The 12,740-nt window shown below is 39.6% G+C and overlaps 4 protein-coding genes across 9 annotated transcripts in view; 1 reads left to right on the forward strand and 3 right to left on the reverse strand.

Annotated features, from left to right (window-relative positions):
• Nucleotides 1-102: 102 nt before the first annotated feature.
• Nucleotides 103-12,740, forward strand: part of LOC136341431 (N-acetylneuraminate lyase-like) — a 28,392-nt gene continuing 15,754 nt past the window's right edge. The window contains exons 1-2 of one of the 2 annotated variants that reach the window (XM_066286420.1): nt 103-483; nt 10,636-10,713. In XM_066286420.1, the coding sequence (XP_066142517.1) occupies nt 10,698-10,713 (16 nt within the window). In that variant the 5' untranslated portion in view covers nt 103-483; nt 10,636-10,697. Of the gene's footprint in view, nt 484-10,380; nt 10,575-10,635; nt 10,714-12,740 lie in introns of those variants that run through there. The other variant, XM_066286417.1, reaches the window with a different exon arrangement.
• On the reverse strand, nt 495-2,863 carry LOC136341423 (F-box/LRR-repeat protein 4-like). Of its 3 annotated transcripts, none has more exons than XM_066286395.1 (2): nt 2,721-2,863; nt 495-2,018 (listed from the first exon to the last, which is right to left on the reverse strand). In XM_066286395.1, exons 1-2 carry the CDS (start codon nt 2,760-2,762, stop codon nt 819-821), a joined length of 1,242 nt encoding a protein of 413 aa, XP_066142492.1. In that variant the 5' UTR covers nt 2,763-2,863; the 3' UTR covers nt 495-818. The 3 variants fall into 3 exon arrangements, with proteins under 3 accessions (XP_066142492.1, XP_066142493.1, XP_066142494.1); XM_066286396.1 differs by lacking the exon at nt 2,721-2,863 and adding an exon at nt 2,545-2,714; XM_066286397.1 differs by lacking the exon at nt 2,721-2,863 and adding an exon at nt 2,388-2,714.
• Nucleotides 3,484-6,632, reverse strand: LOC136341581 (uncharacterized). The gene is made up of 2 exons (XM_066286714.1): nt 6,487-6,632; nt 3,484-4,946 (listed from the first exon to the last, which is right to left on the reverse strand). Exons 1-2 carry the CDS (start codon nt 6,558-6,560, stop codon nt 3,638-3,640), a joined length of 1,383 nt encoding a protein of 460 aa, XP_066142811.1. The 5' UTR covers nt 6,561-6,632; the 3' UTR covers nt 3,484-3,637.
• LOC136341425 (uncharacterized) lies at nt 8,482-10,642 on the reverse strand. 3 transcript variants are annotated; one of them, XM_066286400.1, is made up of 3 exons: nt 10,490-10,642; nt 9,855-9,976; nt 8,482-9,793 (listed from the first exon to the last, which is right to left on the reverse strand). In XM_066286400.1, the coding sequence occupies exon 3, from the start codon at nt 9,688-9,690 to the stop codon at nt 8,641-8,643; it is 1,050 nt and encodes a 349-aa protein (XP_066142497.1). In that variant the 5' UTR covers nt 9,691-9,793; nt 9,855-9,976; nt 10,490-10,642; the 3' UTR covers nt 8,482-8,640. The 3 variants fall into 3 exon arrangements, with proteins under 3 accessions (XP_066142497.1, XP_066142496.1, XP_066142495.1); XM_066286399.1 differs by having other exon boundaries at nt 9,855-10,032; XM_066286398.1 differs by lacking the exon at nt 9,855-9,976.

Raw genomic sequence — 12,740 nt, forward strand, 5'->3', positions numbered from 1 at the left:
TTGAAAAATTATCAGTGATACTCCAAGATCAATTACTAAAAAAAATAGGAAAGCGCATGCGTCAAATTTTTTAAAGTAAGCAGATATCACGTGACATCTATAAGTGATGCTTTACTTGGGCTATCACGAACTGTACGTCAACGGATAAAACCCGTAATATCCTTAAATACATCTACGTATGTCAAATTATTACCTTTTTCAAATAAAAATGAAGTTGTCCTTATTGCAAATACATACTGCATCTCCAAAAAACAGCGACTGAACTTGAGAAAACTACTACCGGACCAATAAGGCGTCATCAACACGGGATCCGCCATGCCTATTGGTTCTCCTTATTGCTCTTCCAACCAATAGGCTAAATCAGACAACGAAACTTCCAGCAAAGGTAATGACGACGCTACTGGAATTTGTCGGGCCAGCACAGTAAGTTCTACTCGAGAGCTACTAGCAAGTAAAGTAGGTTTGATAGAAGAATAAAATTATGTAAGTAGTAATTCATTTAAATCGATCTTTATTTTATATGAAATTTCCATTACTCAAAAGAATCGGTCCGGCCTAGCACGCTTAAAGCAACGAATGCGTCACTTAGGGATTAGGGCTATTCGAATAAATGAACCTAATTCCTTAACCATCAACTTCCTGTTAAAAAAATCTTTTTTTACGATATACATTGATAACTTGAGGTATTAGTTAAAACTTAGGCGGCGTTCACATTGTTCATTTAATTTTTGTGTTCAATGCTACATGAGAGTCAGCGCTCCAACACTCTCATGCATAACAAACCACATTAAAACTATTTATAAGTTATTAAGAGGGCTTCAAAAGAAATCCTGCGGGCTATAATTCTTAACCACTCTTACTCTACACGTTTTCATCAATTCCTGCAACTCGTGCTGCAAATCTTCCAAGGTTATCAGCCTCCATGATTTCAATTCTGATTCGATTCCACCCAAACTCCCATGCAAGCAATCTGCATCGCTTACAAAGGGGACACGGTCCGCAACCTCAAATATGCGTTTACAGTGCATCATATAAGTGGCAGAAAAGCCCCACGTGAACCTTTTCAGTTTCAAATTTTTGACCCCTTCGAAAATCCTCCCGTTGAAACGGCCCATAAAGAATCTGTTGCAGCATGGAGAGATTGTCAGTTCTTCTAAGTTAGTGCAGAGTTTTAAGCCTTTGTCAAAGCCTTCTTTAATATTAAATTCGATCAGGTGAAGGCGTCTTAGGCTAGGCAACTCTCTTAGGAAATTAAAAATATCTACGGGGTCCCATTTAGAGGACCCACAGTACTCAAAGCAAAGTTCCCTTAAATTGGGGAATGTCTTAACGAAATACACGATGGTGCTCGGCAACTCTGTGCAATGCCCTAGCCCTAGAGACTGTAGCTGGGGGTATCTGTCTAAGTTCATTGATGAGGGAAGGTCTTCAAAATCTATATGGGTTACCCTTAGTAACCATAATTTTTCCAAATTACCAAGAGTGGTAAACATTTCTTTCAAATGTTGCACTTCTCGATGGCAATAAATCGTCAACTGCTTTAAGCGAGGCATTTTAGATACAAAGCTCAAATCCAGTTTCAATGCACTTGGACATACAATAAGGGAAACTCTGAGGACTTCCAAGTTGGGGTTGCCCTCAGCTATGGTTTCCACTAATTTAGAAGTACAGTTGGAAAGTTCCAGTTTTTTTAAATGCGTTAAAATCTCAAAACAGCTTGTAGTGCACTCGTCCACATATTCACAATCCACAAGTTTTAGATGGTTCGTTTTAAAGCCTTGCAGAAAATCAGTCATTTTGTCTAATGTGAGTTTGTAGTTGCGCAGCGTTACTGCGCACCAATATGTAGAGTCGTTGACGATGCGCATCCATAATGTGCAGACCTGTCTGCAGTGCAATACATCAGGCACTGTTAAGAAGGGCAGTATAAAGGGGAGGGTGTTATAGACGAGCCATTCGTCTTTAGACAGATGTTCGCCTAGGGAATCCATAGTGGCGTGGTTGGCTAGTTGGGTAAACTAGAAACAAAATATGGAAGCAAAAAATAGAATCAAAAAGAGGTTTCGACAAAACAAGAATAAATTATGGGTAATATCAAGTTTAGTTAAACGAAGATATACAATGTGCGATAAAAGTGAAACAAATTTATATAAAATTTATCGCAGTGATTTTTGGGGAAAAACTCGCACAGGTGCGTGTTTATGTTCTAAAGAACATGGTGGCATATGGAATCGAAATCTTATACCCAGTTTAATTTTTTTTTCAAGAATTTTTTTTATCACCTGAAGTTTATTTTAATCAATATTTGTTGTAGTTTTGCCATGCCCTGTATAATGTTCGGTATAAGTATTTTAACGTAGTGTGTGTAAGTTTATGTTTTGACTTACCGTTAAAGCGCTACATGATGACGGCGAATGGCAACTGGTATATTTGTTAACATATATATATATTTATTAAATGAAATCATGGTATTCAAATCAAGTATGATAAGATCCATGGGGAATACGTTATCTATTATTACAGAATATTTATGGGCCGCTTTACCATTTTAATAATCTTCTAAACAAGGTTTAATGAAGCATTAGCACCTGACACACTTGCGGATTATGTTTAAATGTAGGACGTAGACAAAAGTCTTTAGTTTTCGGAGAATTGTAGAAGCACCTAGTCGTTTATTGCCAGCAGACAAACAGCTGCCACAAGTTCTAAAAATATTATACCTGTTGAAAACTAAAATCATTCCCATTTCGATGATACTGCATTCATGCTGGTTCCGTTCGTTTATCAGGTCTATCGATTTTGTTACTTTTATCCTCGTTTAAAAGTGCGCATCAGAAAAAGATATTCGAACATATATTCCAAAAAATTGAAACGGTCGAGTTCATTGGAAGTAAAAGCGGTTTTGCTTCGCACGTCAACGTCAAAACGATGAAGTCGCTGTATCTTCGATGACGGCACAGAGGCGGCTCAGCGGCAAACTTTATATCTCTCGGAACGTACTTAGGGAGAATGTTTTAAAGTGTTACAACCGGATCTCTCGGACACCGTTTTAGTGCTTAAAATGAAAATATGGGGCATTAATATGATTCAAGAGAGGCGCATTTGGACGTCTTAATTAATATTTATGCATACAACGAAATCAAACTTCATGTTTTGTTGCGGTTCTATAGAATGTGAGAATTGAACAATCTAACTTATACTTAATTTCCTTACGAATTTTACAGACGTATTTGAAATACCCCCTTCTAGTAAACTCCAGATTTATAGCTCACAAACTGTAGGGACTACGAGGAAAAAACGTTCATACCCCGATTAGTTGTCATTTCTTTTGACGGGTTAAAACTTCCTGTCAAAAATTTTAAGTCACTTTGGGCTTGACCTGCACTTTTCCAATCTGTTCGGTTTGGTGTGGATTATTCAGTGGTGATGTTCAGTCGAATTTTGAGAAAATCGAAACTGAATATCAGAAAAAAACCACGAATATTTTACGAATTTTGTGCATATATTTAAAAATAAACTTCTTAAATTCTATTATATAAGAAAATATTATTCTAAGGTAACGAGTTACTAGGACACAGTTTGCAAACGATACCGATATATATTTTTTTATTTCACAATGTTCTCGACGATTTGAATATTAATACACAGGACTGTTAATTACTAGTACCTCGCACTTCACCAATAGTGCTTGTAATTCCTCTTGCAAGCCACACGCAGTCACCAGCCTGAATGAGGGGATCTTCTGTTCCGGTTCTTTCAAATCGTCATGCAGAAAATCTGCGTCTCCAACAAGCGGCACGATAAAGTCAGGTTCAAAATCTGCCTGTATAAACTCTGACATCTCATCAGCTATCAACTCATTACAATGCCACACATATTGGTCCGAAAATATCCAGACGAGGCTTTTTAGATTTAACTCTCTGACCCCTTGCAATATTCTCCCATTATCGCGACCCACGTACTTCTCGCGCAAGAGGGGCGCTATTCTTAGATCTTCTAAGCTAGTGCAGAGTTTCAGTGCGTTTTCAAAACCATCCTCAATATAGACTTCCAAAAGGTGTAGGTAATATAAGTTCGTTAGAAATCTAAGATCACTGATCGTTTTCACAAGATTGAACCTAGGAAACTCGCATATTAAAAAACTAAAATGTTTTAAAAGGCGGGGTTGATCCAGATGAAGCATTATGACGCTTCGCAAGTTGCAGCATTGGTTCAGACAAAAAGTCTGAGTGTCGCTGTCTGAAATGCACGCCGGAGGCGGCTCCGTGCAGCAATAACCCCTCTGAATTGAGTAAAGTGTCGTCATTACTAAAGGTTGGAGGGTTTTTATATCTGGGACGCAGCGCGATCTGCTGGGTTGCGGTTCTCTCGTAAATCCTGTAGATGATCTCCTTACGGACACATTCAATCGCTTAGATCCTGGACGTACATCTACGCAAACGTGAAATGCTTCCCATTCACATAGATCCAATAGGTGTTCGGTTCGTTTCATGCATTTCGATTCAAATAAACTCCTCGAGCGGTTGTCTGTGATGTTAGGAAAGTCGCAATCCCTCATCCTTAGATGTTTTGTTCCAAAGCTATAAAGAAACGTGACCATTTTGTCCAGATTCAAGCTGTAACGGCTTAACGCGATCGAGCTCCAGATTGTAGATTCCTTGATGACTTGCTGCCACAGCTTACAGACTTGCGAGCAGTGGAGTGCATCGGGTACTTCCAAGTAGGGCAATATGAACGGCAGGGTGTTGTGGACCAGCCATTCATCTTTAGAGAGACGTTCGCCTGAGCTGATGATGCGCTGCCACAATTTACAGACTTTTTTACAGTTAAGCACATCTGATGCTTCCAGTGAGGATAAGATTAATGGGAGGGTATTCTGGACGAGCCACTCGTCTTCGGACAGCCGGTCGCCTAAGGTATCCGCAGCGATGGGTTTAAAGGATAAGCTGAAAAAAAGGCGGAAATGAGAAAAATGAAACAAAAAATACGTGCTAAAAAATTCTTATATCCCTATCAGATAACTACGTTCCTAAGGAATAGGACGTTGCAAATAATCGTTTCAGTTTGGAGTAAAATGGTCATAAAAGAGACAGAATTGAAGATTGCTTACATGGGTAGTGAACCACCATCGTGAATCACGCTTTCGTGGGTCACCCCCCCTAATAATGGGGACTTTCACTCAGAATTTAAGCACACGGACGTTCAACAACATTCGAAATAAACTCAACTAAAATCACATAATGAGTTCACAAGTTATGTTATGTTGATTTTGTCCAGGATTTTATTATGCAAACAAATTGGGGCATTCTAAATCAGGAAGGTAAAGGACAATTATTGAAAAGTTCTCTACGTCAGTGGCAAGGCATTTACAATTATTGCTAATTGTTATTGTAGGACTATAGGAGAGTCATACATAGTACATAATTTCTGAAATGTAGACGACCCCGAAGCCCTGACTTCCCTTTACGACCCTCCTCTATAATTCTCCATGTAACCTCCCCGCGTTTATTTATAGATAGTTTACGCCGCTTAGAACAAATATTTAGTCCAAGGATTAAATGACGCCACGAATAACTTCTTCACGTTGTAAACACTCAGGATGAAATTTTTTGACCTGGAATTTGGTTCGTCGTAAATAAGCTGGTCAAATTGGCCCTAAAGATGTTTCAAGCATCGGACAAAATTTGCTCGACCTTGAATTAAAAAAGTCCTTGAAAACATGTGCTATGGGGATATGCCCAAAATTTAGTTGCTGCTCAATTCGGTCCCCCACGTAGAGTATGCGTACCAGCCAGAAATTAGAAATGTTCAATTTATTTCGTCAAAAATATCATCACTCACCCTGTATAATTTCAACACGGCCTCAGAAATGGGTTTCCTTTCAATTCGTTAACGCTCATTAAATAGGACATTTTCTAAATTTATAACTGATTAAATACGTACTTCGTTAAATGGACTGTATTAGCTGAAGTTTAACTTTGGCATTTTTAACATACTTGTCTAAAAGAGAAGCGGATCGAAAAAAAAACAGCGATGTCAAAGTCAACGAGATACGTTTAATTCGTGAACAGGTTATACATGTCTTTACCTGCCGTGCCCCGAGAGGTGAAATCGGTCATTATAGTATGGTACGTTAAGGTACTATTTTAAGAGATAACGGTGCACGAACACAAGTTTACAACGAGTTTGGCAATGGAGGAGCAGTGTGCCAATGGTGGCGACATGAAAATGCCTGAAATGAAATGTGACATGAATCATGTACATTTTTTTTTTTTTTCACAGTGGAACATTAAGTTGAGGACAATGCGAAAAGGGTGAACGCTTCTGGATGGCATTTTTTGAAGTGTGCCAATTAAATCGTATACACAATAGAAAAAAATAACCATACCAGTGCGATAATCTATTTCGCAATCAAACTACAAGCAGTTCGCCAAAGTAGCGCTCCCTACAACAAGTTAAGAAAAAGTAAATAGCAAAGCCTCTTACCTTAAAATTTTACTTGTTGTTCTCCTATTCTTCCTCCGCCTAAACCAGGTTGAATTCGCGAGAGATTCTGCCATTATGGACACTAGTACTTGATCACATATGTCTCCTACTTTTTCCCTTTCTAGCCCTTGCTCTCACTGCTTGCCCGTCACTGATGCCGTCCTCCCACCCTCAGCTACCCTTATATATACAGTTCTACAGGTAGATTATTTGTGGGACCATTTTCAGGTATAGTGACGCCAATGTTGCCATGTAATCGAAACTCCTCGTTAAAATTTGGACCTTCCTGATTTCTTACATGTTTTCCCTTTCTATTAAAATTTTTGAGTTGTTTGCATAAGTATGTACGAACGCGCCGGTCATTTTGCCGTAAGAAGTACTGCATATTACTTTTTTGTTATCTAAGCCGTTTGGAACTAAATGGCCTAGATATCTAACGTTTAAATAATTGCAGGAAACTGATTTAATTGCCTTAAAAAAGTGGCATTTGAATTTAGAAAAATAAAGTTACCCAGCACATCTGACAAATCGCAAAATTGGCAACATCGCACGTTGATATTTGACCGCTCGGGGAACATTGTAAAAGCTTTATTTGTTTGGGTGATTCATTCTCTCTACTTGAAAGTCATAAATTTAGAAAATTCCTCATAATATTGGTCATTTGCAGAATTTCTATCCACACTGACTTTTTAAATTTGACCGCTGTCAATCTGTCATGTCTTTTATTTATACAGAGAGGAAACATCTTCACAGTATAGCAAGGCGAGATTTTTAATAAGTTAGTATGAGGTATATGTGCCCCATAGCGCCCGTTGTGCATTCACTTGTTTCAATGCGTGCCACTGTTGCCAATGTTGCCACGAACTAGAAAAAATCCTTGTGACTAATGAAGTTACTACATGCATGCTGATAGTGCAATAATCTAATTTTTAATTCGCTTTTTGTTGGAAAAACATTATTTTCGGAAAATTTACCGATTAAAAAGAGTAAATAGGCAGTTATTTACTATCTCTAAGTAATTCAATGGTGCGCGCGCGTGCTGTAAAGTAAACGAAGCATGCGTTACGTGCATCGACCACATCATACGTCCAGAGGAACTCTATGGTAGTCCCTACGCGATGCAATAATGCACCTTGGACTGGCGGCCGCGTGCTCTTGGAATCCCATCCCTGGTAAGGAGCATTGAACGTGTCAAGGGTAGAGCTGGTTGTTACAAGCATAAAAGAAGCCTTACTTTATGGGATTTACTACAAGGCGGGCTCTGCGGTTTACAAAACGGAAGGCAAATGCCATCGTTAGTGCCCAAATCGGCCGGAAGGGCTGGGCTGATCTCTTGCCCTCCCGAAAACTGCGAATCCCTTTAAATTTGTTGTTTTTTTTATGAGAAGTCGGAACGCGCATGTGCCGGCAGAGCGTACAGGCCGAAACTTAGCTTAAGGAACGCTAGCCCCTCATTTTCCCTCTATGAGCACAACAAAGAGTTAAAACCCTCAGAATGCTTTCAGTTCCCCAGTAAATCGACCATATATGTGTCAAAAGTGACGAGGCTATAGACGATTGTTTGCGGGCTGTGACGTCACATAGCGTATCCGATTATTTCCAACCATGCGCAGTTCACGGCGAAACGCTCAGAACACGGTTTGTCCCATAGTTTCCTGGAAACTTTTATGTTGTTAATTTGCGTGTACAAAATACTACTTTCAACCTATAAAATTGATACGGGATAGAGGAGGTACCTAGTTTTATCAGCTTTCAAAATTTGTAAAGCACAGCAAGGTGTTTTTTTTTTTTTATTTCTGTTTCAGAAATACGGAGACAAGCTTGTACATATTTGTTGTTAAAAAGCTTTTAGCACATATTTAAGGTGAAGATTTTGACACACCTTGGAAGAAAGTAAAGTGAAACGCACTTTTCCACTCTAATTAGTGTGGGCATGCGCTATACAGTAACGGTGTCTTTGTAAATTTTAAGGAAATCGAAAATTTAACGCACATGTAAAAAACAAGAATATTTTATTGAATTTCATTCTATTACAATACACTACTGCAAGGCTAAAACTACAGTTAATTTTACATAATATAATACATAAAGGTTAAGTACTAGCAAGCACTTCGTCAAAAGACCTGTCTATGCTGTTTGCGATTATTTGAAACGTTAATCAAGACGATTTAGAGTTATCTGCACTGTGCCCTGCAGCATTAACGCCTGCAGCTCATTCTGCAAGTCACACCAGTCAATCAACGTGAATGAGATTAATCTATGCTCTAATCCAGGCAAATCGTCACGCAAAAAATCTGGATCTCCTACAATCGGTAGAAGAAAGTCAGGGTCGACGTATGCCTGTACAATTTCCGACATCTCCTCACTTACAAGTTTATCACACTGAGTTGTATATTCATTCGAAAATATCCATATGAAGTTTGTAAGATTCAACTTTTTGACCCCCTCAAATATCCTGCCGTTGTCTCGGGCCGCGTACCTCTTGCGGAACAAGGGCGACACTCTCAGGATTTTCAAATTGGTGCAGAGCTGCAGGGCACTTTCAAAACCATCTGCAATATGGATATCTAATAGGTGCAGCCCGTACAAATTGGGCAAGAATCGAAGATCGCTGATCGTTTTCATTAGGCTGAACTTGGGGCATTCGCATATTAAAAAACTCAAGTAGTTCAGGGGGTGAGATTTTTCCATGTGGTACTCTATGAAGCTTCGCAGCGTTGAGCACTCGCCCGACTCCGGTGCGGATGCGAAAGTCGGCTTTTTGCGATAATGATCCCTTTGTAACGTGAAAATCTTCGTCAACACCAACGATTTTAGCATCCCCAATTTCGATAGGCAGGTCAATTTGTGAGGCCGCAGTTCTTTGAAAAGTGAGGACGTGGATTCCCATATATACAGATCCAGCTCGGAACTTCCTGGACTCACTTGGACAGAAACCCGCAACGCTCCCCATTCCTCGGGATTCAATAAGGCTTCCGTCTGCTTCATGACCTTCTCCGCCGGTGGACTCTTGAAGCAGTTGTCATCAGAAATTTCGCATTCGGTGATTCTCAAATGCTTTGTTCCAACGTCTTGCAGGAACGAAACCATTTTATCCAGATTCAAGGAGTAGCGGCTCAATGTGACGGACCTCCATATAGTAGATTCGTTGACGGCTTCCTGCCAAAGCTTGCAGACTTGTGCGCAGCGCAGGACGTCCGGCATGTCCAAGTACGGCAATATGAACGGCAGGGTATTCTGGACGAGCCAGTTATCTTCGGACAGGCGCCTGCCCAAGCTGTCCTTGGCGGTATGTGCAGAGCACGAGCTAGAATAAAAGGGAAAATGAAAATGTTGAAGCAAAATAGGTCGGTTAAACAAATTCTTACATTTCTATCGAGCGTTCCTAATTATGAAAAGGCCGTTGCAAAAAATACAGGGTTATTTTCATAAATTGCTAATGTTTGCCGTACAGGATGTTCCAAATTCAACTCCGAATATGCATAGTTACCTCGAAAAACCAAACGATTAGTTAGGCACTTTCGCTGTAACACCGATCTTGATCCCCTTAAAAATAAACATGTTTTGCATATCTCCTTAACACACGTAAAGAGAAGATTACTAACGAGAGACGCTTAATTTGTTAAAAGCGCAAAAAAATTATAAACAATTAGAGCGTCAATTGTTATGAAGTCAAAATCAATCAAATGAGACAGAAACAGAAATGGTAACTAATTGGGGCTTCAATTGATGTGAAATGAAAATTAATGAAATGAAACGTGACAGGTAATTTGTGTGTTGTTTTTCACTGATGTTGTGAAGCTAGGTCGACACCACTGCGGAAAAATAGGTGACCTTTTTGGTCGCAATTTGCCAATTAAATGGTGTACTTGCACCAATCGCAGCTAGCACAACAGAAAAAACATGACCGTAACAGATGAGCTTGTAACCGCACTGCTAGCAGAGCGGTAAAGTAGTGATAACCGTTCCGACTCGGTAAAATTTAAATAACAAAGTGTCTTACCTTAAAAGCGTATTTTCCGCCTTCCTTTTCGCTTTTTGTTCAACACAGGGTGCGTTAATTATGGATTCCGCCATTATGAATAATTGTACTTTTTTCCTTTAAAATTCTTTGTATTTATCACTTATCTCTTGCTATCTTCTTTTCAGCCACTTCTTCCCACTGCCCGCCCGTTTGCTTGTGTCGGCGGCTCACCCTTGGCTACCCTTATATGTGCAGTTCTACAGGTACTTCAATAAAGTAATAACGGCAATGTTGCCATTTTTTTTTTGTTTGTTGGGGCCACTTTTTCTATTACGCAAACCACCAAATTTGAATAAGAACATTAGCACGATCTAAAGAAAAAAATAGCACATTCCTAGTGAAACTTGCCATTTGCTGCTGTCTCGTCAATGCCTTTTTTTTCACACGGGAAAATCATCTTCGTTCAATGGCGGGCCGTGATTTTTACTAACTCGAAATGGCGTATGTGCATCTCGTAAATTTAGTATCTGACGTTTACGCGTTTAAGTAACTGTAGAGAGCTGAATTGACGTGCCAAAAACGACATGCTCAAAAAAATTAGTTAAATTATCTACACTATCCAAGGAACTGCACACTTGGTATACCGTTGTTATCGTTGAATAGGAAATCACAAAAACTCCCTAGTCGAAAATTTGAAATTTTTTTCTTAATCCGTTTCTGATATATTCGACTGTTCCGGAGTTACTGATTTTAAATTATGCGTTTCGGCAGTTTAATACCCAAGGTAAATAAAGATCTGATATTTTGATATTAAAGTACTTCTGGGGAGCCGAATCGATTCCGCCAAACACCCGGCTAGTGGGCGTAGAAAAGAAGAATTTCCCACAATACCTGAACATTCGCAAACCTGGCAACATTGCTGTTAATATTTCATCTCGCCGGGAATTTTGATAAAATTTTTGGCCGACTGCATGCGAAGAGAAATGGCACGGTTTGGAAAAGAAAAGTAGCACATTCCTAGCTACATTTACCGTTTGCCGAAGTTTTGACGACCTTAACTTGTCAAATTTGACCGCCGTCAATGTGTTTTGATTCCACAAGAGAAAAACGTTTTCGTGGCGACCCGCGAGTTTTTTTATAACTTGGAATGGTGCATATGTGCCCCATGTCATACTCATCAACGCGATCATTACGCGCCTCTGTTTTTTTTTGCGCCAAAAATATCACTTTTCTAAGATATTGAGAAAAAAAAATTAAATGAAACTCCAAAATAAAAAAAAATATATATATGTATACATACATTAAGGATTTAATGATAATTGCTCTCGATGGAAAGGCAAGCAGGCAAGGTAGGCCTTCCCATTCACAAACCGGAGGGTGGGATGGTTATGATACCTTCTAATAAACCGTACCGTGCATGACACGCTTAAGGGCACGCTACTCTGTGTTGTGACAACAAGGGCTTGAAAAATGAAAAAGAGCTTTTTATGAAGGATCATCTTTCGGAGCGCATATGAATGTGGTGCACGGTCCCCTTTTTTGAATGAACCCAAACGAACTCTTCTTTCTCCTTAATGGACAGGCCGATTCAAAAACCAACTTTTGGCCAGTCTCAAAAATTTAAACATCGATATCGCGAATACGCATGCGGTACTCGTCCTAAAAAAGGGCTCGAATTTACCGCGCCGATGCGGTCTGTGGTGCCATGCACGCAAACGGACACGTAACGTGTTTTTTTTTATTTCTGAGGTAAAAGGTGGTGTTAATGCCCATTTTTGCGATTTGGAAGTTGACGTAAAATTTGGGTCCCTAGAAAGTTATTTCCAAGGCTCCAGGACTTCGATTGAGATACTCAAGATTAATTTGGACCCCGTATCATTCCATTAAACGGAAAAACACCACAACAAAAATTTCAAGCCCCCCCCCCCCCCCCCCCCCCACACACACACACACACACACACACACACACACACACACACACACACACACACCGCCGCCGCAGAAGTTCTGGCGTGTCTAATTCCGGGATTTTTAGTGTAGTTTATGGCCGAGATATGGGGTCGGGTGACCCCTGGCAAAATTTCGGTTTACTTTCTTTGCCCCACCCAACAAAGAATATAAGAATTTTTATTATCTCTTGCAAATAATTCTAAGACGATGCCTTCTCGGTAGTCATAAAGTCATTTGAGTAAAAGCGACAGGGACTAAGTGTATTTGGTTGGCCCAAAGCAAAAGTTAAAATATTTTTTCATAATACCTTTTAAATGAACCCCACAAATGTACCTACCAA

The sequence above is a fragment of the Euwallacea fornicatus genome, chromosome 10 (genome assembly GCF_040115645.1).
Source record: "Euwallacea fornicatus isolate EFF26 chromosome 10, ASM4011564v1, whole genome shotgun sequence".
Taxonomy (NCBI): Eukaryota; Metazoa; Arthropoda; class Insecta; order Coleoptera; family Curculionidae; genus Euwallacea; species Euwallacea fornicatus.

What these genes read in the sequence shown, in the direction of transcription:
- LOC136341423 (XM_066286395.1), bottom strand. Translation starts at nt 2,762, where the DNA reads ATGCAGTATCATCGAAATGGGAATGATTTTAGTTTTCAACAG. An exon ending in ATGATTTTAGTTTTCAACAG is followed by an intron (nt 2,019 to 2,720) that starts GTATAATATTTT and finishes TTTTGTTTCTAG; the next exon opens with TTTACCCAACTAGCCAACCA.
- LOC136341581 (XM_066286714.1), bottom strand. Translation starts at nt 6,560, where the DNA reads ATGGCAGAATCTCTCGCGAATTCAACCTGGTTTAGGCGGAGGAAGAAT. An exon ending in ACAACAAGTAAAATTTTAAG is followed by an intron (nt 4,947 to 6,486) that starts GTAAGAGGCTTT and finishes CCTTTTTTTCAG; the next exon opens with CTTATCCTTTAAACCCATCG.
- LOC136341425 (XM_066286398.1), bottom strand. Translation starts at nt 10,563, where the DNA reads ATGGCGGAATCCATAATTAACGCACCCTGTGTTGAACAAAAAGCGAAA. An exon ending in GCGGAAAATACGCTTTTAAG is followed by an intron (nt 9,794 to 10,489) that starts GTAAGACACTTT and finishes CTTTTATTCTAG; the next exon opens with CTCGTGCTCTGCACATACCG.